We start from the raw sequence: 24,579 nt of genomic DNA on the forward strand, positions 1-24,579 counted from the left end.
GCTCTTGTTAGCAAGAGTGCTGGTGTGTTAAGAATGGCTCTATAAATAACTTTAAGAACTGAAGTTGAAGGTGCTTCTTTTAAAGACTATTGTTAACTAAACATTATTGCCAAACAGATGGAAAGCATTCACCGGCCTGATGTTTTTAGGCCTAATTACATTATCACCAGCCCTGTACGGCTCAGTTGAAGAGGTGTATCCAGAGGCCAATTTATAATCATTTAGCCAACACCTGTTTGGGAGAAATTGACAGTCAAAGGGCACATTTTAAAAAAATCACATATGTTCTTGTGTTTATGGCCTCAATGTGAGCGTCGCCGGGCTGCAAACAAACTTGGTAGGAGAAGATAGTAAATGTAAACAAAGCAGCACTTCCCAGCCGTGTTTATCGATCTTAATTTGGCCTTTTCATCCGACCCACTTCAGGCCTCGTGCCGAAGTGAGAGCAGCAGAGAGAACCACTTCCCCTTTGTGCACACGGGGTCTGTTCCGTCATGTCAGAGGCTTCTGGTGGGAAAAGAAGTTCTTTCCTTTGTAACAGCTTCCAAGCCTTTTGCCTGGTGAAACCTTTGTATGTTGTAGATATATCTTATCTAAATAGGGCTGGCATTCTGGTGAATGGCTTAAAGGAATCACAACTTGATATAAAAACAGATGAGATCTAAGGAACCCTACTTGTCTTTACAGACTCAGTGTTCATTGAACACTTTTTTGCAGCGGGAGGACGGGGCCCCTGTGCCTCCTTTTGCTCTCATGATGGGTTAATTTAACCGTCAGGGTTCAAGTTCTCTGGATGTGTTCCCACGCATGGCGGTTCAAGGTGGGTGGTGAGGGCAATGCAAAGGGAAATCATGGAGGGAATTGAATAGGCCTAGGCTCTCTGGAAGTAGTTTGGACCTGATGATCCTACCAGCTCTTTCCTTTCAGTGTTTTTCCTTCTTTAGGCATATTTCTCTATTCATGTATGATTTATATGTATCACCTCCATTTCCTTATCACCCATTATTAACCCAGAGGATTCTGGCTTTTATACTCACCAGTTCACTGCATAATGCGGTGGTATTAAAAGTTCCCTATGGCCCTGGCTGGTGTAGCTCAGTGTTTGGGCATTGTCCTGCGAACCAAAAGGTGGTGAGTTCAGTTCCCAGTCAGGGCACACGCCTGGGTTGCGGGCTGAGTCCCTGCTCTGGGGCACACGAGAGGCAACCGATCCATGTTTGTTTCCCTCTCCTCTCACTAAAAATAAATAAAGAATCTTTAAAAAAAGAAAGGTTACCAATGGCTTCTTAACTTCCTTAGATAGTGATCCCTTCTCATTTTCTCATTCTTTGTGGCTTCCCTTTTGGTGTTTGTCATAGATAATGACTCTTATTATGACGCACTGTCTTTCCTGACATCTGAACCACTGTTTTCTGGTTTTCTTCCTTCTGAACTGCTATATTTTTTTGGTTTTCTTCATACTTTTCTCACTACACGTTTTGGTGGTCATTATCTATACACCCTCACTATTCCAACTATGGGGAATTTTCAAAATTTAGACATAAATAGTTTAGTTTAGCAGTTAAAACAGGGAGAACCCTGGAGCCAGACTGCTGGAGTTTAAATGTCATCTCCGCCACTTCTTAGATTCCCGAGCACAGGCAAGTCAACAGTTTTATGTTTGGTTCCTTCTTTGGAAAGCCGGTTACAGCGCACCTACCTACCTACCTCATTGGACTGTTGGAGCGCATCACGTGGGTTACTTCTTTAGAACCCAGCACGGTGCCTGGTACAAAGTAAGCATTTTAGTGGGCTGCGTTCTCAGGCCTCTCTCTGTTATCTTTATGGAGGATGCCCAAATATAAATCTTTAGTTTTTTCTAAGCTCCACTCCCGTATTGCCATCTACCTTCCAAACTTCCATACCTGAACTCATTCACTCGGAACATTCGCTGTGGGAGACTCACAGGTCAGAGGAAACACAGCGTCTGCCCCTGCAGTTTTTTATTGTCGCCATAACAACTCCCCACAGGCTTAGCAGTTTAAAACAACCAACTTAACTGTGTCACATCAGCTAGGTGTCTGACATGGGTCGTGTGGGGCTAAAGTCAAGGTTCTATTAGGATCGCGGGGCGGTGTCCCTTCCAGGAGGCTCTAGGGAAAAATCCACTTTCGTGCTCATTCCAGTTGCTGGCTGAATTCTTTTTTTTCCCCCCTGTGGTTGTAGGAATTGTCCTTGCAGACTGTGTGTCAAGGGTCGGTCTTTGCCCCTAGAAAACCTCTTCCTTCTCATGCTTGCTTTGAGCTCCCAGAGGCCTCTCTGCGTGCTTACACCTGGGCCTTATGTCGGAGCCAGCCACCACACAGCCCTCTCAGACCTCAGATCTTTCAGATTTCCTCTTCCATTTTACCATTTCCGTGCTTTCCACTTCTGGCCAGAGACCATTCTCTGCTTTTAAAGGTTCATGTGATTTGATTGAGCCCACCCAGAGAATCCAGGATAGTCTGTTTTGTGGTTTATACCTTCATTACCCCTGCAAAGTCCTTTTTGCCAGTAGTATGATATTCACAAGTTCTGGAGATTAAGGTATGCACATTTTTGGCAACCGTTATTCTGCCTCCAACATGCCAATAAAAGGCTGGAAATCTGATTGGGAGAGACAAGTAAACATAAAACCAAACTGAAGGCTTAGAAATGTTATCATAGAAATTGGTACTGTGTACAGTGTGAGAACAACAGAAAAAAGTGTGTTACTAAGAGACGTTTGAGCTGAAGATGGAAAGATGAGTACTTGTTTGGGAAGTGGCTGGGGGAGCATTTTAGGGAGAAGAAGCAATAATGGGGATAGCAATAGTAATAACTGGCTATACTGAGCGCTTTTATAAGATTATCTCTTACTGGAATTTTCCCATATGGTAGATGCCATTATTACCGACCATTATAGCTTCTACAGATGAAGCTATAATGTCTTCACAGTCAGCATAGAAATGGTAAGATTATCTCATTGGGTAGTTGCAAGAATTAACACTGATTACACCTGGTTAAAACCTAGCACACAGTAAACACTTACCACCTGGTGGGTGGAAGAGCGGAGGGTGGGTGAGAGAAACACTTAGGAGGTAGAACCGACTCTCTTGGTTGCTGGTTATGAAGGTCGGGGGCAGGGACTTGGGGAACTTTTGATTTGGGTGGGGGGTGGTCTGTGGATGGTAGTAGTATTCAGTTTTAGAGGAGGAGGAACAGGGATTTATTTTGGTTTTAGCGGGGACAGGGCTCTGGAAAGAGGAAAGGGTGAGTTCAGGAGGTGTCTGCGGGAATATCCATTGAAACTAAATGGAGGCCTGCTTAAGCAGTCAGGCCCTCAGAAGAGAGGCCGAAGATGATGTCACTGTTACATCAAATTCATCATTTCTAAAATGGAATTTACCATCTTCTTCTCAAACTGGTTTCCCATCTTAACTCCCTACTTTTTATTTTCCCAAGCTTGACAGTTTTTTTCGTCCTTGACTCGCAGTTCTCTGGAGTGGGGGGGGAAATCCCTCTTTCAGTGTCCGCAGATGTCTGCGGTGTGAGTGCTCCCGCCGCGGCCACTTCGGGTGGGGGCCGCCCTTGTGCAGAGGGCCGTCGCTGTGGCGGGGGCCGCACGGGCCCACGCAGCCCAGCCGAGAGTGTTTACTGTCCGCATCTTTATAGGGAAATTTGCCGCCCTCTGGTAACAATGTCTCCAAAATAATAAAATATTAACATGGCAGGGTAATTTCCTCTCTCTCCCCCTCTCCACTGAGATGGTGGGGGAGGCCGCAGGTCGAGGGGCGATGTGTGAGATCACGAAGGGTCTCAAGATCATTTTTTGGACTTCGACCTTTTCTCTGAGCGAGAGGAGTAACATGATCTACTTCTGTTTAAAAAGAACATTCCAGCTGCTATTTGAAAATAGACCAAGGACAAAAGACGGAAGCAGAGAGATCTGTGGGGAGGCGATGGTTATAATCCGGGTGCGTCTGTGTGGGGTCAGGGAAGTAGCTGTGAGAGTGGTGGGGCAGGTTCAGATCCTCCATCCATTTTGGAGAGGGAGCCGACAGCATTTGCTGGTTGGCAAAGAGGAGGTGGGATGAGTCCGGGATGGAGAAGCACCACCTTAAGGATGCCTGAGGCTGGAGCCCGAGTTACCGAGATCCCATTGTAGCGAGTGGCCACCTTAGGGACTTCAGGGAGAAACTTGAGAGCTCAACAATTTCTGTAAAATGTACATGTTTTTCTTCTTAACCATACCTGTTGCATGGGGAAGAATTCTTTCTCTAAAATAATTTTTCCTTTACTTTTAAGAAGTATATTTTAAAATAAATCTGGGAGACATAGTAATGTTTCTAAAATATGGCATTTTTAGAAAGGAAACCATCATAAACCTACTTTCGATAAGACTATTTCAATCCTGTGACTTGGTGCCTTAAAAACAGTCTGTTCAGAAACTAACAGTGTTGGTGGAACCATTTCCAGCACTTCCCCCCAAACCCTTAAAGTGTAGTTTTAAAAAGTTATGAGTTAATGCTTTATTGTATTATGAATAAATTATTACTCGTGTTTTTTATGTAGGTTTTACTTGTAATGGACACAAGGACAGAACAGACATTCATTTTAAAAGTAAGTAGAATTAGTATGTTTAATGATCTTGAAATTTATTTTAAATTTTGCTCCGAAAGAAACAATATTTAGTATTTTTTTCTTGGGTGTTTGAATGTTCTTTTTGGCTGTTCATTTATGTTTGTGGTGACCTGTACTTACTTTACTTTGTATCCTTCCGTCACAGTTGATAAATACCCTGTAGCATGCATTTTAAGTGTTTTAGGTAATGGACTGCATGGAGGGAATACGTTGGGTAAGTCGAAGAGTCACCACATGTCGTGTGGATGTGCAGCGTGCACTTTAAATACACCTCTGACACCTTTTGTGTAATTTGTGGAGGCCACACACCACTGCCCTTGTGATGGTACTTACAGTTCTGGAGTGCCGAACTCTGGCCTTCAAGTCTTCCGTTACAATTTCTTGGGAAGCCATTCTGCGTTCCTGGCCCTCTTCTTGATCTCTGTGTTGAGTCTCTGTATAACTCAATTTGTAACTAAATGAAAAGGAAAACCCCTCAATTTTGAAATTGTATTTGAAATGGATTATGACAGTACATGTTCTTTAAAAAAACCCATTTTAAATATTCCTATAACATCTAGTATTAATCAGTTTCAGATTAATTTTATATTTCTTTTTCTGATACTTTAAAACTTTTTAAAAAAGATTTTATTTATGTGTAGAGAGAGGGGGAGAGAGGGAGAAAGGCAGAGAATTGTGTGCACCCCTTCGGGGGATGGAACCTGTAACCCACGCATGTGCCCCGTGCAGGGCTCATCCGGCGACCCCGCGCTTTGTGGGGCGACGCCTAACCAACTGAGCTGCCCTGGTCCGGGCTCTTTTTCTAACACTTTTATTTTATTTTATTTTATTCTATCAGTGTGGCCATAGTGGGTCATATTGATATACTCTGAAACAAATTTCTTTTTATGAATATACTTTATCACTGGCATTTTCCTAGGTTTTAAAACCAAGGTATGACACCAGAAACTATACAAACCTGGTCCTTTGGAGAAAACTTAAAATAACATTTACGCTTTTTTGGAATAGAATTTTAAAATTGCCTGTTCAATCTAGGAATACCTTTTGTGTCCCAGGAACTTGCATTGATCTCACAATGTCTACTGCTTTAAAAATATACACAAGTAAAATACAACTTAAGAAAAAGGTCATAGAGAAATAACTGTGTGTCATCCTGATGACTTAGTTTGAGAGCATCTCTAATAAAAACACTGACCCTCGTAATTGATTTTAATGGCAGCTTTGTGGCATCTTCCGTTCTCTGGATGCACGCCAGATGCCATCCGCAGAGCCTCCAGGGACCGAGGGGCATAGAGCAGCAGATGAGTGGTTTCTCTGAAGCCCAGAGTAACTCGGATAGATTAGTTTGGTTGATAAACACAGAGCACAGCAGGCTCCAAAGGCAGCTGAGGGTACAACTGACCTTTTTGTTCTCTGTCAGGGTCTCAGGAAAAGCAGTGAATACAGCAGGAACAGAAAGACCATCATCCCCCGCTGCGTGCCCAACATGGTGTGTCTGCACAAGTACATCGTTTCCGAGGAGTCGGTGTTTCTCGTGCTGCAGCACGCGGAAGGTTGGTTGGGGCTTTAAATTGTTTTGGAGCGAAGAATGTCACCTTCTTAGCTTTTTAGCTTTTAGAATGTCCTTCTTCTGTCATTACACAAACGAGTAAACCGTGTGAAACACATGTGAGAAACTGTTGCCTTATTCCTCTGCCTTCCCTCCCTCGTTTGAGTGGGGGGGGGTGGAAACGCAGGTGAGCAGCAGATGTCATTCAAACTGTAGCAGCATCCCTGGATACACACAGCTACCCGCTTTCTCCTCGAGTGGATCCGATAGGACGGGAACTTTCAGCTGGATGTGTGCTGAGAGAGCCAGGTTTCGTTTTACAGATTTTATTTTGTTCTCTTGTGCTCTGCTGAAAGGATGCATTAATGTTAGATGACCAACATAAGACACATATCCTGAAGAATTAATTAATTACCTCCCTTTTTAGAAGGCCTGGGTGTTTGCTTGACATTTGACATGACCCAGTTGTTCTAATCTGAGTTTTTACAAACGCGGCCATTGGCATCACATGCCGATGCAGAGCCGGGACACGCTACTCTGCCTTCAGACTATTTATGAAATTTCAGCTCTGAGTGGAGGGAACAGGTGACAAAAGTACTATGTTTTGATTTGTTTTTGCCTTTTAATGCCTGGATTTAAACAGTTGTTTTTTTTTTTTAATTTAAAATGACTGAATACAGCACATAAATATAAGTCTACATTATAAATACTGCCCTTTGTCTTATAAGAGGTGTGCTTAAAAATGATGGAAAAAATTAAATTTTCTGTATTTAATGGTATTACTATTATTTTCACATTACTGAGAATAGAGAACTATTGTGTTTTACAAATAGGCATAGCATTTGAATTTAATGCATTTTCCCAGGAAAATGAGGCATTGCTTTGCAGAGGTCTCTTATAACTAATGTAAGATTTCTGATGGCAATAAACTATTAATATTGTTTATTATGAAGTACAGCACAAGATAACTACAGACGGAGGGAAGACCTCCATATGTGGTACTTAATGGGAAATTCAGAGGGGCCTCCATGGTCTCTCAGGTATTAAGAGAGTTAATTGCGTGTGTGAATTGGATAACTAATTCACCTTTGTTCAGACATTATAGACAGCTTTTATCGGAGGATACCAGTGCATTACAGACATTATTGAATTAGAGGTCATGTCATCTGATAGCGGAATACAGCCACCTCTGGTGTGGAACAAAAATAACTTGCGCAGTAATAATCCATAATAATTTAGAACAAGGTCAGTAGGATGAATGTAATTATAGTCAATATTCTATTACCCGGGGTGGATTATTCATGTTGGAGATTATCTGTGGCAAATTTTCAATCCTAGTTTACCCTTGCTGTTTCCAGCTTCCCCTTCCTCTCCTCTTCTTCCTTCTCCAAGTCACACTTCAGGTTTTCTTCTGCCGCCTTCTCACCTTCCCTTGCTCTCCAGAGCCCATATTTCCACTGAATTTACATCAACACTGTGGAAATATTTATAATCTGTCTTAAAGACATAGACATAATGGTTTTTAAGTTTTCCACGGTTTTAGATTACCTTTACCACCTCTCTTTTCCTTTAATCCTCACCATGCCTGATTTAGAATAGTCACATGACCATAGAATTTATACTGGATTATTTACACTTTGGGGGGGGGCGTGTCTCTTTTTATTGTGTGCTAGGTGTCATTTAATTTTAAAGAAGATTTTATAATGCAAAGATATTAAATTATAGTGCATGTAGGGACTCTGGGCTCATTTAACATTAAAGAGCTTTGTTGAGAATGTGCAGGTGAACAAGACAGCGAAAGAGCCTGCCCCTTTGAGACGCGCATTCTTGTTCTGCAGAGTCAGACAGGAAAACAAACAGCAGGAGGATATTAGACAATAGCAGGGACTCTGCTGATCTTTAACAGAGAGAGAGATCTAATGGATAAGGACCGGGCCTGTTTTAGATTAGGTAGTCAAAGAAGTCCCCAATAGTGGCAGGTAAGAGTTCTGAATGACAGAAGTACCATGTGGATGTAAGGATGGGTGCGCATTCCAGTACAGGCATTAGTGTGGGGAATCAAGGCTGAGGCAAACTTGGAATGTCTGAGGAACAAGCCATGAGACCGCTTGGCTGGAGTGGAGTAAGTGAGGGCCATAGTGGGTATGAGGCTGTTGGAGAAGCAGGCCGGAGACTTCTGTGGCAGAGGAAGGACTTCGGCCTTTATTCAAGTGCACTGGGGAACATGGGACATCTGAAGCAGTGGCCAGGTCTGACTTACATTTAAAAAAATCACTCTGGCTGTTGTAGGGGAGTGGATTATAGAGAGATAAGAATAGAAGCAGGGAGAAGGCTAATGAAATAGTCTTAGGCAAGAAATGATGACAGCATGGCTTTTGGGACCTGTGATGGCATAAAGGTAGGACAGAAGCATCGAGGGTAATTTCTTGGATTTGGCTTGAGTGATCAAGTGAGCTGGATGATGGACAGCGTGCTTTTACATGTTAGCGGTGCTGTCTTTGTTACCTCTGTGGACTAGGAGGTTGTGCGTGTGTCATGTAAATGTCACTTTCATATGCAGGATAAACTATTACTGAAAAAGTAAATGAACAATTTTTTGCCATAATATGAATGTTTGGATATTTATTTGTGGCTTTAGCTTCCCTCTGCTTACAAAAAAACTGTTCATGACTCACACAAGTCTCTTGACTCATTTTCTTTAATCCATCCTGTCAGAAATGCATTGCATGCTTACTGGGAGATAGGCCTAGCTCTATAGTAGATGAAGCCTGCCCACGTGGAGCTGGTGTCATAGAGGCAAGACAGCCAGCAAGTGCATAAGTGAATATATGTCAGACAGAAAAAATAACAGAAAGGGGAAGGAATGCCATAGGGGTGAGGTATAGAGTGGTACCTTGTTAGGAAGGTGCGTTTGGCCAGTAACCTGAAGGAGGTGAGAGAGGGAGCACGTGGATACATGAAGGATCAATATCCAGGTAAGAGAGCCTTGCGTAGGCCTGGAGGCGAGGGTGTACATGGTGCACAGGAAGCAGCAAGGTCGCCATGGCTGGAGCAGAATGGGAAGAGTGGTGAGAAGTGAGCCTGGAGAAGTGGGGCGGTGGGCGGACGGACGGATCCTGTGCAGTCTTGTAGGCCCCTTTGAGAACTTGATTTTTATTCTGAATTGGTAGATAGTCACTGGGGGACACTGAACAGAGGAGTGGCGAGATAGGGATCACTCCGGCTGCCTCATGGAAGGTGGCATGTAGGAGGGCAAAGGCAAGAGCAGAGCAGTTCGGAAGTTGTTGCCGCAACCCAGGTGGAAACGAAGGGGGCGTGGGTGAAGCGTCACTGGGGGAGGTGATGAGAAATGGTTACTCGATCCTGAGTGTGTTCTGAAGGTAGAATGGATACGATTCTACCTGGCCTGACTCCAGGGTTTTGGCTCAGAGACCTGAAAGGACGGAGTGTGCATTTACTGAGACGGGAAAGCTGTGGGAGAGTGGATGCAGAGGGAGCGATCAGGGGTTCGGGTGTGGACATGTGAGTTTGAAGTACTTATTAAATCTGGGTGGTACTTAGTAGGATATGCCAGGCGAGATTTTAGGAGAGAGGTTTGAAATGCTTGTTTTCGTTAATGAATCTCTTATTTTAACTCTGAGGAAGAAGAGGTGGGAAAATAATTGGATTCAGCAAAGGCCATGAGTGTTTTTAAAACTTTGTAAGTTCCTAAGATTATGGATTAAGTCATATTCATCATACACACCCTGGCATGTATCGGAATGCTTAGTACATGGAAGGAGCTGAGTGTGTGGTACTGAGCTGTGAGTCAGAGGGAAGATGAGTGAGCAGGTCAGAAGGAAAGCCTTGGAAAAGCCTCCGGATGTGCACACACCACATCGATGGGGAGTGGGAGGTCATTTCTTCCCAAGTTATTTGGGGCCCAAGGGGTGAAATGATTCTTTTTTTTATTAACTAGTTTTAAAAATTTATGAAACTAATAGATTAAGACATGAATTTGAACTATGTAGAAGTATACAAAGTAAAATTAAAATCTCCTGCCCAATTCACTGTAATGCCCAGTTTCATTCTCTAGAAATGGGGGAAATTTCCTATGTATATAACACATACTCCCTGCCCGTCTGCTTTTAAAAAACAAATGGATCTTAAACATTGTTTTGTAACTTGCCACACTCCCCCCATCTTAAAAGGAAAGCATCTCAGCACATACAGGTCTGCGGTGTAGTGTGGTGGTTAAAAGCAAGGACTCTGGAACCTGGTTCACCATTTACTAGTCGTGTGACTTTGGACAAGTTAGTTAACCCTTTTGTGCCTCTGTTTCCTTATCTGTGAAGTAGGGGTGACAACAATGACCCCTACTTATAGGACCGACATGAGCATTAAATAGCTGATATGTGTAAGGTACTTAGAGCAGGCCCAGCACATGGTAAATAAGATGTAAATATTTCCAAATAATGCTCTCATTTTTTTGATAGATACAAAGTATTTGGTTGTACAGATTTACCATAATTTATGTAATTGAGTGTTAATTGGTGTTTAAATTGTTTCTAATGCTTTTACCCATATATCTTTGTTTGTTGAGAGCTATTTGTGGGCGAAAGTTCTTGAAGTAGAATTGCTGGGTCAAAAGATGATTTTGATCATTGGCCCAGCAATATTTTATTGTATATATTAATTAAACATTTTGATTCTGGTCAAGTAAAATTAAAAATTTTTTTGCAATCTTGCTGAAAATCAATAGATTAAAATATGAAAGTTTTTAAAAAAGAGTTTTTATTAAACCTTGTGTATTGCTATTTTCATAACTTAAAATAGCTAATATCTACTATTTTATATGCTTTAATGGGTCTTAGGTATCATTTGTATTACTAAAATATTAAAAATTATAAATATGTTCATGCATTTCATATTTATATTTTGTGGTTTAGCCAACAATAGGTTTGTTTCTAAGGTTAATGTTTTTAATGTTACAACAGTAAAACTGACATTTGTGTAAGTCTCTGTGTCGGGCCTGATATTAATTTTATAGAAAGTAAAACCTACTTGATATGGACACCAGCCCACAGTGTCTTGGGCGTTATGGATGAGATGAGACAAATTCCATGGACTCCGAGTCCTGTGGAGGAAAAGGGACTGCACGGCCACTCTCTCAAGAGGAAAGCACTCACCAACCCTTGCCTCGATAGGCTTTTATTGCCTTTAATTTGCATAGGAATACAGGGTGTGTATGGAAAGCTCATCAGTCATTGTCAGACAGTAATGACCAAATAGATAACATTCAGAGAACTCTGAGGGCTTATTCTGAGTCAGGGTCAGATAGCTAAAGGGCCATAAAACTTTGAGGAAACAAACTCATTTCATGCTTGGACTCTTATCATTTAAATTGAGGGCTTTAGCAAAGCAGGTTTCACAGGATTTTATGTATTCTTTCTTTCTTAGGCCTGATCACCCTGGGAAACCTGTCCTTTCCAGCACAGGCCGCACCTACCTCCAGAATTGTTTTAGGCTTAGGTCGAGTAAGGGAAGTAAGGTAGGCAAGAGATTAGGAGACTTCTTGCAGACAGAATGAGGACTCAGGCTATGTCAAAGCCAAGGGGTGAGGGTCCATCATCCCCTTTCTCCATAGCCTCCCAAGCCCTTCCTTAGGGCCCCCTTGTGACTGTGCCTGTCTTAGGTCGTCCCTTCCTTGAGGAATCTTAACCCATCATTGGCTAACCAGTCATGCACTGGGGGCCAGGCAGGGTGAAGTAAAGTGGGCAGAGGCAGTGTTCCTGCCAGGGGGATAAGCTTCGTCTCCTTAGTGGCTTATGGTCCCAAGGTCTCTCACTCAGCTTTAGCCATGGGGGGTTACAGCTTCTGAAACCAGGCAGGGCAGTTCCCAACACCTACTCCGCTTTTGTGGGTGAGAAACTTCAACAGGAATAATGTGTTCTTGTAGGTTAGGTAGTTTCCATGACTTTGTCATTTTAAAAAAAGTATGTGATAGGACCAAAATGTTTGTTTCTGTAGCTCCCTATTGACCATTAAATTTAAGTGGGCATGTCACAAAGAACAGAGAAGAGCTAACTAAAACAGTTTATTTCTTGCTTGAACGTGCAGAGTTTTCGTAATTCAATTTGGGTACTCGTTTAGGCTAAGAACACATTTCATAAGGAAAGTGCCAACAGACACATTTAGAAATTTTACCTAATAATGGAAAGAATGGAAATTAAATAAGATGCTATTTTGACCAATCAAATTGTTGAACTTGCTAATATCCGACAGAAGCAAGTTGCTGTGAGGGTGGCTCCAGTGCACACTGCTTACTGGGATGACCCATCTGGAAGGCAGTCTCACAACACGTGTCAGAAGCATAAAAGTATTCACACTTCTTTTTTTTAAAGATCTTATTTATTCACTTTTAGAGAGGGAGAAGGGAGGGAGAAAGAGGGGGGGAGAAACATCAATGTGTGGTTGCTTTTCATGCGTCCCCTACTGGGGACCTGGCCTGCAACCCAGGCATGTGCCCTGACTGGGAGTTGAACTAGTGACCCTTTGGTTTACAGGCCAGCGCTCATTCCACTGAGCTACACCAGCCAGAGCTATATTTAAAATTTTTAACAGTAGAACCATGTATTTGTTTTAAAATAGGAAGACTATATGACCAAAACTAATGCCATGAATATTTATAGACCTTTTCCTTGAAAGGTTTTCAAAAAATTGGTAAAGTTGTCATCTTTTTGTAATCCAGTTAATTAAATATTTATTTAAGACCTATTATTCTACATGCGAGACAGAATCCTCTCCCTGCAGTCACACAGACTCTGCCATCTGGTAAAGGAGATAATAAAAGCATGAAGAGTATTGCTAATATGACATAGAATGCTGTAAATGTCATAAGAACGATGAAGTGATATAGATGAAGAGATGCTAGGAGTTGTATCCAGCAAAGGAATATAAAAAATTGATGAAAGAAACAAATTTAGGACCTTCAAGAACGAATGGGATTATTGGGGAACCTGATAGGAAAGAAACTTCCAAGTGGTGGGTGTAGTATGATCAAACGCCTGGCATAGGTTATGTGTGGAGAAACCCAGTTCAGATGGATCATGTGGTGAGCTGAGGGAGAGGACCAACTCATGCATTGGTACTTCATCACTGAGTGGTTCAAATGCCTTTTATGGAGTCGGCACATCATTCAGTAGGTGGCAGGGATTGGGGTTCTTGAATGGAGAAATGACATCATAAGATCTGTGCTAAAATGAAAGGTTAATCGGGCAGCAGTTGTGGTAGAAATCTAGTTGTAGCTGTAACAGTATTCCAAGAAACTGATTCAAGGGATGAAAAAAGGAGGAAGACTGTGGGAAACATTATGGGTAGATCTTACAGGAGGACTTGGAAGATTGTTTGATGAAGGAAGAACAAGGGAGGGAGAATAGCCCAGGCTTGGTCCAAAACTTTTCTGCCAGAAAGGCTTGGAAGTCAGAAAGAGGAAGTGATTTGGAGGGCAAAAATAAAAGAACTTAAGCACATTGAATTTTAGATTTCAGCAGCTCATCCAGGTGGAACTGGCCTAGGAATGAATGAAACATATCTTAGAACTTGAGTTGGACCTGTTTCCTGCTGGTCCCCGGAGCATCGCAGCCGTAGACATGGTCTACTTTATGCGGGCACCCCTCGCTCTGATGGGCTGCCGTCCGAGTTGGCAGGCAGTGACTGAATGCCGGCCACGCCCTGCACTCCATGTGAGAAGTGTCCATACAGAGAGTCTGGAGAAGGCCTGGTGCTGTCCTCACAGTCGTCAGCATTTAGGAGAACTGGGAACAACGCGTTTTGATTGCATACAAGAACCCCAGCTTCAGGCTCCAGTGTTACTGTTGGTGTGCCACAGCAGAGGCATTTGTGATGAGAGGGGTGTGGTTATTGTTGTCAGAAGACGAAGAAAAGATGGAATCAGTGCACAAGTTCCTTGTAGGAGTTAGTGTGTGAGTTTTTCCTATGGGAAAATAGGAAAAACTAAGCATAATCTAGTGAGGACAGAAAGTTAGCTAAGAGAAAATGAGAGGGGAAGGTTAAATGCCATAATGCCCAACGCCACTGATTATTATCCAAAAGAAAGAAGACCGTTAGCTGGGTCCCTGGTGGAGGAGATGTGGGGCGTGGTAGGGTTAGCATTAGGACGGCTCCTCCGTGTTGAGCTGTTACTCTGTGCCAGGCACAGTGTCCGGGGCTTTATGCACTCACTGAACTCCTCTGTGTGTAGTGAAATGCGAATCAGAAAAAGAATTTTGGATGTTGCCATTGACTTTTTTATACATATAATGGACTGTCAGTGGTTATATTTAGTTACCCTTGGTATATAATGCTTAATAACAACATTAAAAATGTGCTGAAAAAAGTTGCCTTCATCATATTAATAGAAAGTTTTATGTTTAACACATTACTTCTTACCTTTGGAAGCTTCAGTTATATCTTTACAAAGTATGCTTCTGCAGTTACTGATTTTTAAGATTTCTCGATTAAATTTAACTTCTTTCTTCTTGTAGTACTTTTTCTAGTCAGTAGAGCTTTGGTAGGTTTTTGATACTTATCATAGTTTATATATTCAAAGATTCTAATGAGCAAAATAGGTTTAGTTTTTAATGGTTAAAACAAAAGAAAAATCAGGTGAAATAAATACCTGGCAAGTATTGCTGGTAAGACACTGGATTATTTTGTGTGTATTTGATTTCTATGAGTTACGTGAAATTAATTTTTATGATTTTGGGTTTTATAGCTTTCTGATATATATCAGAATACAAAATTAGAATTAATAGCTTGCCACATTAAGGGCCACTCAATTAATATTCCTCAATTGCTACTTGGGCTCATACAACACATGATGTTTTGGGGGAGGGGAGAAAATGGGGAAAAATATTAACTGGCACTTATAATGGCATAACTACGTACCTATGCCACATCTACCCCTGATCCTGGGCTGGGCATTTTTGAAATGCAATAATATTGTTGATTTTTCCCCCAATGAAGTGTATAGTTTTAAGCAGCACTTACTTATGAATTTTCACCTGACCAAGGGACCATGCTTGAAAAAATTATGACATAAACAAGTCAGAACACAATCGGATGTTTCTAAAGCTAAATTATATTGAACTTTTAAGTAGAAATTCATCTGTGAGATTTCATATTAGTATTTGTTATAACTAATTTCTCTTCAAAGGAGGAAATAGGTTGTCCTTTCGGAAATAATTGCTATTAGGAGATATGCTCGAAACTGTACCCATCAGTCAGCGATAACGAAAGACATTTTATTAGAATGCTTGCCTTTCAGCATACTGGGTATTTTAATGGATGGGTATCATTGTCTGGCTGTTAATCAGTTATTAGAATACTCTTTTGCTTTTGTAATGGTCATTAATTTGGGGATGTTAATTTTTTTTTTTTTTTGGTTATACTTGTTCACAGGTGGCAAACTCTGGTCGTATATCAGTAAGTTTCTAAACAGAAGCCCCGAAGAAAGCTTTGACATCGAGGAAGTGGAAGAATCTGCACTTAGTCAAGTTCCCCTGCGACAGCCGACCCGCAGTCCTCAGGGCAGCAGCAGCTTCGAATCCAGAGGCAGTGACCGCGGGGCCCTGCTGCAGGTCCTGCCCCTGGAGACCAGTCTGACTCAGAGCTCCCAAGACGGTAGCACCCAAGACGATGACGGCCAAGATAGCTCTCCAAAATGGCCCGATTCTGGCTCGAGTTCAGAGGAAGAATGTACTACTAGTTATTTAACGTTATGCAATGAATATGGGCAAGAAAAGATTGAACCCGGGTCCTTGAGTGAGGAGCCTTTCATGAAGAGCGAAGGAAATGGTGTTGGTACCAAAGCTGTCGAAGGCGTCCCAGCACCCCTTGCGGCTGACAGTGACAGCCTCAGCACTCAGCGGATAGCTTGCGAGCTGAAACTCTTCCCTGCAGAGGATGGCCTGGAAGCAGTTAGTTCTCCAAGAACGTTAGATTCCCTCAGTAGATCTAAAAACAGCTCCATGGAGTTCTTTAGGATAGACAGTAAGGACAGCACTAGTGAACTCTTAGGACTTGATTTTGGAGAAAAAATGTATAGTCTAAAGTCAGAGCCTTTGAAACCATTTTTTACCCTTTCAGATGGAGACAGGAGTTTTAATATTAGTGAAAGCAGGGTTATAGCTCAGGACACCATTAGCAGAGGCTCAGATGACTCTGTTCCAGTTATTTCTTTCAAAGATGCTGCTTTTGATGATGTCAGTGGTCCTGATGAAGGAAGGCCTGATCTTCTTGTAAACCTACCTGGTGAACTGGAGCCAACGAAAGATGGTGCAGCCGTGGGGCCTACTAAGTTTACACAGTCTAATATGGGCATAATGGAAAGCAAACTCTTGGAAGCCCCTGATGTTTTATGCCTCAGGCTTAATGCTGAACAGTGCCAAGCACAAGAAGAAAAAGGCGCAGAGGAATTGAGTGACCCCTCTGGCCTTCAATCCCATGGTGTACCGGAGAAACACTATGCCCAGGGGGATCTTGGGATGCTATTTGTGGCCGCTGTTGACCCCAGTAGTTCAGGAGACATGTCCTCGTTACGCATCTCAGATCCTAACTTCCAGGGACTTGGAGGGGTTGAGTCAGCAGTGGCTGCAAACAGCATGGACGAAAGCTTATTCCCGGTTTCTGACCCACTCTCAGGTGCTAATGAATATGCAAACACAGACACTTTAAAAACTGAAGAAGTATTGCTGTTTACAGATCAAACCGATGATTCGGCCGAAGAGGAGTCGACTTTATTTCGGAGAGACTCTGTGACTAAGGGAGCAAGTGCGTTCGCACAAGGAGACAAGGAGATACATCAGATTTTTGAGGACCTTGATAAAAAATTAGTGCTGAACTCCAGGTTTTACATCCCAGAGGGCTGCATTCAAAGATGGGCAGCTGAAATGGTGGTAGCCCTTGACGCTTTACATAGAGAGGGGATCGTGTGCCGAGATCTGAACCCAAACAACATCTTATTGAATGATAGAGGTCAGGAACTTCTGCAAATGCATTTCTTTTTATTCGCCGTTGCTTCCAATTAACTGAGTAGGCGTTTTATCTTGTAATTAGTATCTTCATTTCCTATCTAGAGCTTCATTATCAGTGCAGCAAATTCACCCCCAGTAATAGCTTCTAGTACTTAATGATGCCATTATTCTTAATGATACTGTTTTTAGCTACAAAAGGAGTAATTACAGTTCACTTCTGCAGAAAATGGAAGAGAAAAATGTTTTGATTTCTCCTGTCGTTTTGTTTTTAGGACACATCCAGCTAACGTATTTCAGCAGGTGGAGTGAGGTTGAAGATTCCTGTGACAGCGACGCCGTGGAGAGAATGTACTGCGCCCCAGGTCAGCGCCGTCTCCTGCGCCGCTCCCCTTGACAGAGTCCTCCGCGGCTCCCGTGGCTCTAGGGAAGTTGTGATTTTCCCCGGCAGTTCGCTTGTGTGGGGGGTTTGGTTCTCCTTAATCCTTCAGAAAAGGAGTCTGAGGGGCGAAACCATTGTATAACGTACAGTTTTGTGTGTGTATTTGTTGTTGAATAGGTTTGTGCTTCTTCGTTGATGTCTTAGAGACATCTTAACTTCTGAGTGTTTGAAGACCTTTAAACACCCTGAACCTCTTTAAGTGCATGATTTTTATTCAGATGTGAGAGGTAATTGACTAAAAGGGTAAAACTCCTGAGGCTAAAAATATAAAGTGTAGAGTCAAAAAAAAAACCAAAAAACAAAACAAGGTTGTGATTTCAGTGATGAGCCAACCTGGCATTTAGAGCAGATTTAAAGTTTCTTTTTCTGTATTTGAGAAATTTTAGGAAGCATGTTATTCTTTTAAAATAGCCTGTTTTGCCAAATATTTGATATAACAGGTTTCTCTTCCTCTTACTGTATTGTCTTTATTTTTTTAAATTAGAGATTCACTTCTGGGCATGTAGATACTTTGTTGATAATTACAGGTCACTTGAACATAGGGATTGTATTTGAGTTAGTTTCTCTTTGTCAGATAGGGCTGTGTTTGAATCCAGAGTTCCTTCACCTTTTGCCTAGTTCCAGCCTCTTTGGGTAGCCAAAGTTTCTTCACTTGTCACCCCACTGGCTTTCAGGGAAAGTTCAAGCTGATTATGTTGACATGATCTGCTTAGTTGTTGATTAATGCAGCATTTAAGTGCTTACTAGCTAACCAGTGTATTATTGATGCTAAGCTAACATTGTTTCCCTGCATAATGGAAAATTATTCTAATTAGGATGGAAAGAGCTATATTATTTTTAGTTACACCCTTCATTGTTAAGAATAATTTCTGTATTGGGGAATAACAAAGTTTCTCAACTGGCAAAGCAAATATCCTAAAACTATTTTCTGAAAACAACAATTTGAATTTTCTTCATACTGTTACTTTTTTTTCTTTCTCCAAATTAGGGCTCTTTGTTTTGTTTGTTTGTTTGTTTTGTCTTCCAAGGGGCAATAGAACATGATTACATTTTTGTTTCTCTCAGATAGTTTTATGCTGTTTTTTGAAACCCTATTAGTGTGATTTAGATAATGGGACAATAAAAATTTTTTTCATAGTAAAATCACTTTGTTATAGTTATCTGGTTCTGTCTTTTTTCTTTTAACAGACCCTCCTTTTTTTCTAACTTGATAAGAAATAACATTTGAGGTACCAGTATACATAGATATATGTGTTAATTATATTGAATTGGAGGTTTTAGAATCAAAATTAAATCTGGGTTTTTTTTTTCAAGTGAAACCTTATTAAATCCTGAAGTCAGATGCAGTAGAAAACTTACATTGAAGCCAAATGTTTATGGAGCATTGTTTAGTGTTTACATACTGAAAGTCTCTTCATCCCTTGGGCTTAATCATTTATTTTAGCAACAGGATAAAATAAAGCCAGTAATGGCCTTAATTGAAAAGTAAAGCTAGTGTCTTAATTTAAATAATAACTGACTCACTAGTTCCTGTTAGTGTAGTTACTTTCTTATTGGATACTATCTGTGTGTTGGCATTCTAGCAGATTATTTTTCTTCAGCTTAAAGTACAGTCCTGTCTGTTTACTGTAACATTATAGCATGTTGACCTTCTAAGAGTGTACATATATGTGGAACGAAACCGTATGACATTCATCAATAGATATGTACTTTCAATTTTGTGTACTGAAATACTGAATTTAATAGATCATTATCCAAGTTCTAATTTGTACGCCTTTTCTCAGAAATCACAATTCTTATAGTTGACCAGCAGGTGGCAGTCTACTATTAATGGATTTTTGCTCTCATCTTTCAGGTTGCCCTTCACTAACATTAAAAAAAAAAAAAGCTGTAGTCTGAAGAAGGGCTTTGTTTTAATTATTTGCATAAAAGAATTGTACTTTCAAGCTTTGTGATTTGCAAAAGTGCCCTAGACTTATGGCTTGCATTGAGCAATGTGGAAAGTCTCTTCATTCCTTGGGCTTAATAAATTGTTTTATCAACAGGATAAAATAAAGCCAGTAATGGCCTTAACTGAAAAGTAATGTTAGTGTTCTAAATTAGGTGAGCTTAATCTCAGAGAGTTCCAGAACTCAGTTAAGTCTGTACTTCTGCCCACGATGCAAGGGGAATTGGAGCAAAATTTGTAGATTATTATGGAGTTCTTGGTCCTCTGTTAGAAATATTAAGGGTTTAACTAATTCTTCCACACCCCCTGCCCCCCCATTTCCTAACTCTAACCTTAGCATTATTGTCCAAGTAACTCTACAGTGTACTAAGCCACTGGTGTTTGGTTATAAAGTAAAGTTGTCACAAGATTATGATGAGAACAGTTCACTTCTGTTTAAACAGTGTGCAGCCTCTGCCCCCACCACTCCTCCCTCCTGGGAGTCCTTATCATGTGTTTGTCCTAAAAACATTATCCACCTGCCCTGTGCTTTATATTATCAGTAATGTATCTTTTTATCTTGTGGACGATGTGCCTTTATATTTTGAGAAAAATTTCCAGTAACAGATTCGATTTGCATGGGCAGAAACTTGAGCAAATGCCAAACTAGCAGGGGGGCCATTATTCTGTTCTATAAATAAGTTTAAAAAAAGAAAGAAACACACACACTGAAACCTGTGAATCAACATGTTTTGGCCTAATTGAGGGGAAAAGCAAGATAGATAAATTTTGAAATGCAAATGATCACCTTCTGTTATTGAAGTATAGTTTCTGCCAACTTTGTGATCCTAGCTTTTAAAAGTCATAGTCATTTCAACAGCAGACTACCAAGAATGTCTGATATTGACAAGCTTCTGTAACAAAATGAAGAATGTTTTTTTTTAAGTTGCCACTTTCTATATTAAAAAAAAACCACGTCCAACAACAAAAAGACAAGAACCATGGAGCGTTCTCTGTCTACATCTGTGAAAAAGCCAGCCAATAAATGGCTGCAGCTGCAGGCCCATCAAGAGGGTCTTGAGAATACGAATTCATTGATCAAACCCAACCCTGTTTCCAAAGTAGCAGCCCTTCCTTTTAGGTTCACTTGGTATCCTTAGAGTATCTAGGGTGATTCCCTAGAAAGATTTTATTGTACATAAACATCATTCATAGTAAATGGGTTCCTTTCATACCAGAGAAACAGAACTGAGTTCAGGACGAGAACGAGCAAAGAAATAGTCCCCGAAGTGGGAATAGATTGTATAGCATGACAGTGTAAGTGGAAGAGTGTCTAGTTTCCATAGTAGGAGACTTTTAGATACAGTATTAAGAGACTTTTAGACAGGTACCGCTGTTTTTCAGTATGAGAGACTACAGAATAAACACTGGAGTGTCCTTCTCCAGGGTACTTCCTCGTCGTTGCTCTGATTTTGTTTCTGTCGGCACGTGCACATGGGTGCACAGGGTGTGTGTGTTGTGGCGTTGGAACTGTCACAGCACAGAGTGACTTTTCTGTTACAGCACTTTAAGTATAAAGGAAAAAGAAAATGTTAAGGAAGTATTTTTCTTGTATTAGTTTATCAGTCTTAACCAGTCATTAAAAAGCAGCTAGAAACTAGAACCTATAATATTGAGCACATAGAATGCAAACAACTGTATTTGAAAGTTTAATATGCAGTCTAAGTGAGTTGAACTGTTTATATGTTGGATCTTATGCTTAATAATGTCACTGAAGTCTCCCATTCTAGTCTTTAAGAAGTTGAGACGGTATCCTACCAGTGTGCGCCCTTCACCTTTACTTGCCACCCCACCGTGAGTCTTTGTGAATGCCCGGGATTCACGTTGGTATTTCTCATCGAGTACTTTTCAGACTTGAGAATTCATAGGTGAATCTGTGTGTAAATTGAAGAAGTCCAAAATGCTCTTTGCTGCACCCCGACCTCCACGCTCCCAGACGTCAGACGACAGCTCAGGCGATTTCACACGTGGAAACAGCTCACAGCTGACCGGGAAAGTGAAACGTAGGAAAACCAGGCTGACGGCTGTCTGTGAAATTCAGTTAGGGGCGTGACATTTGTTACTGCCATTCTTTGCGCTTCCAGCCTGAGTCTATCAAATGGCCCATGGATATATTTTTTGAGAGTAGTTCCCCTTGCCCTTCTCCATAAACATGTTTTACACACAATTTGTAGCTTTTAAAGCATGGTACTCTGTATGATAGTTATGTATTTTGTTATTAGATCTGGGATTCGGACCATGAATGGTTTAAAATATCATGAGGCCATCATAAGTTTCAAATTGAGAATATTGAGATAGAATTGAGAATTGCTAAACCTTGATATTTGCCCCAATGGGGCCGTTAGCTCATGGCACGGCCCCATTGTGCAGGTTTTTGGACTTTCTTGGCCTTACTTCACCAGTAATTAGACAGATTTGTGAGTGCAAAAAAGATCACAGGTGTCAAATCATCCAATTTCTTTCTTATACGAAATTTGGTCAAAATTCAAGTCCATCTGATTAGGCAAGGATTTTTTTTCCTTAAGAATACTGATTTTTTTTTTTGTCTAACATTAGTAGGGTTAAAAGAATTATCTGACATGTGGACTTTATACACATATATTTTTACTTATAGAGTATGTACATAAAGAATATATTGTGGAAATGGGAGATTTATGGAAAATATTTAGAGGAAAAATGCCAAGACAATTTTTTTTGAGTAGGGTGGAATTTGAATGCCAAGGATCTCAGCAGACAAAATTGTTTGAAGAAGACTCATTTAAATCTGAGAATTTGGGGTCCTGGGTAACTTCATCAAGCATGAGGAGTCTAATTTTAGGAATGCAAAATTGTTAGAGAAAGCAAAAAATATAGCTGTGTATTTTGGAATAATAATGATACAACCAGGAAATATATCTGTATCCCTGGTGTAGTCTTTTCCCTCCACAAAGGAGAAAGAAGAAAAAGACAAGAGGGAGCTTTAGAAATAATTTTAAAAGAGTGAAATATTTGTGGTTAACATTTAAACATTATGTTTCAAACAGTAACTCTTTTGTTTGATTTACCCTTAAGCAAAACTTCAACAGTAGCTCCCGTGTACATAGTAAATGTTTTAATGTTTTCCTTGAACGATTAGCAAGTACTTTTAATCTTTTGCCTTCATTTGCTATTGTCATAAAAACAAAATCTTTATCTTCAAGAGAGAACCAGTTAACTTTTCAAATTTGTGATAGGATAGTGCACATTTTACACTGAGACTTTCCTGATGCGGTCCCTGTATATTGAAGAAGCCTGTGCGCTATTAATATGTTAGGATAAACGAAAGGAGCTTCAAGTCAACTCAAGTCTTGCATTTTCCAGGCAAAACTCTAATGATGGAGAGAAGATTAAAGGGTTGCTTTATGTAAGTTTGCAGTTCTAGAACCTTAGGATCCACCCCTAGGTGGAATGTGCCCTGGAACCCTCAAAACCGCCCCGATGATGGGCCGGTGAAGGTCACTCCATGTGACCCCCCATTCTGAACTCATCCTTCTCATCCGGCCAGAGTGTGGCTGGTCTCCAGTGGTGGGAAGAGACAGTGATAGCCAAGTGTTCGGTCGCTGTTAAATGGCACCTTAGTGAATTAGCCCCGCTCAAGAGAAGGGATTCTTCAGCTGTTGGAAGTAGAGAATTTATAAGAGTGAAAGAATTGATATTGTATTTCACCTCTTCTTTGTGAAAACATTACCTCTGTGCATTTCACAATGCCCCCGATATTGGAGAATGAGGGGGTTACCTCAAGTTTTAAGTTATTAAAAGGAGGTTAATTTCAATCTCTTATTAACTTCAGACATTTTTCTTTATGATCTTGAACACTTTTTCTTGTTTGTTTAAAAGAGGAACAAGAGACCAGATACTTAAAGTTTTAAGCAATAGCTGCAGTGTATTGCCTCTTAATTTACAGGTCAAAATTGATTTGGGGCAACGATTCAGTTAACTGGTCTCATTACTTTGACCAAATCATCACTTTCTCTACCACATAAAATCTGGTTATTTTCGAATCTCCATGAGGTAACCAGGGCTTACTCCTCCTAAGCCATTCTTCACAAGTACGGCTTTCACATACATGCTTTAAGATGCTAAGATTTTAAAAAGTTAATGACGATAAAGCAAGTCAAATTCCTGAAGTTCCTTTCATGGCGGTGCGTGTGGCGCTGCCCGCCCAGCGCAGCCGCAGAGCTGCAGAGGGGGGGAAGTGCTTCCCACGATGCTCAGTTAGCCTTTTCGCAGCAGTCGGCTTGGATGGCGGCGGTGGGTGACACCGTGACACCCGGTGGCTGTTCCGCATGGGCAGGTTGTCATACGATCAGTGGGAAATGGAACGTGCTCTTGGGTTTTTTTCCTATTAGAAGTGCCGGGTGAGAGAGTAAGCAGGGTTGTGTAGGGCTCAGAGTTATCATTATAACCAGTCAATCAGAAGTCATAAGGCAGTTACCCATTTCTTATTTCATCTCACAAGAAAACAGTAATGACACCTGTGAACTCCCTTGAACAGTAATTCTTGGCTGTGGAATGCTGAATCAAGTTAAGGAGTTTTGACTCAAGCTCGGAACATGGTGGCCAGGTCACATGACAGCAAGAGCTGGGTGGTGGGAGAGAGCGGAATTCGGTGTTTTGTCAAGCCTGGCCTGAGTGAGCCGATGGCGGTGTGTACTTACATCCAGCTCCCCGCGTGTAACACAACAGGGGTTCAGGTAACTGAGTTACCTGGAAACCAACTGAATTAATGTGGTGGCACCAGGAAGCAGAGGCTAGAGACTGGGATGAGCCAAGAAAGCCGGAAAGGTGGGCCCAGCACCACACCCTTCCCATCGCCGTGTGGCCACCTGGAGAGCAGAGCCCCAGGTGTGCAGACTCCTCTGGGCAGAGTGCTGGCTTCTGCCCTTGGCCTTGTCTGGACAGCACTCGAACGAACTCCAGTAACGGGATC

At 41.3% G+C, this 24,579-nt stretch overlaps 1 protein-coding gene across 5 annotated transcripts in view; it reads left to right on the forward strand.

Moving 5' to 3' along the window:
- Positions 1-24,579, forward strand: part of RPS6KC1 (ribosomal protein S6 kinase C1) — a 156,000-nt gene that overhangs the window by 107,101 nt on the left and 24,320 nt on the right. For all 5 annotated transcript variants that reach the window (XM_028530743.2, XM_028530745.2, XM_028530746.2 and 2 more), the window contains 4 exons: positions 4,573-4,620; positions 6,062-6,194; positions 15,632-17,206; positions 17,478-17,567. In XM_028530743.2, coding sequence (XP_028386544.1) covers positions 4,573-4,620; positions 6,062-6,194; positions 15,632-17,206; positions 17,478-17,567 — 1,846 coding nt within the window. The remainder of the gene's footprint in view (positions 1-4,572; positions 4,621-6,061; positions 6,195-15,631; positions 17,207-17,477; positions 17,568-24,579) is intronic.

The sequence above is a fragment of the Phyllostomus discolor genome, chromosome 14, assembly GCF_004126475.2.
Source record: "Phyllostomus discolor isolate MPI-MPIP mPhyDis1 chromosome 14, mPhyDis1.pri.v3, whole genome shotgun sequence".
Classification (NCBI taxonomy): Eukaryota; Metazoa; Chordata; class Mammalia; order Chiroptera; family Phyllostomidae; genus Phyllostomus; species Phyllostomus discolor.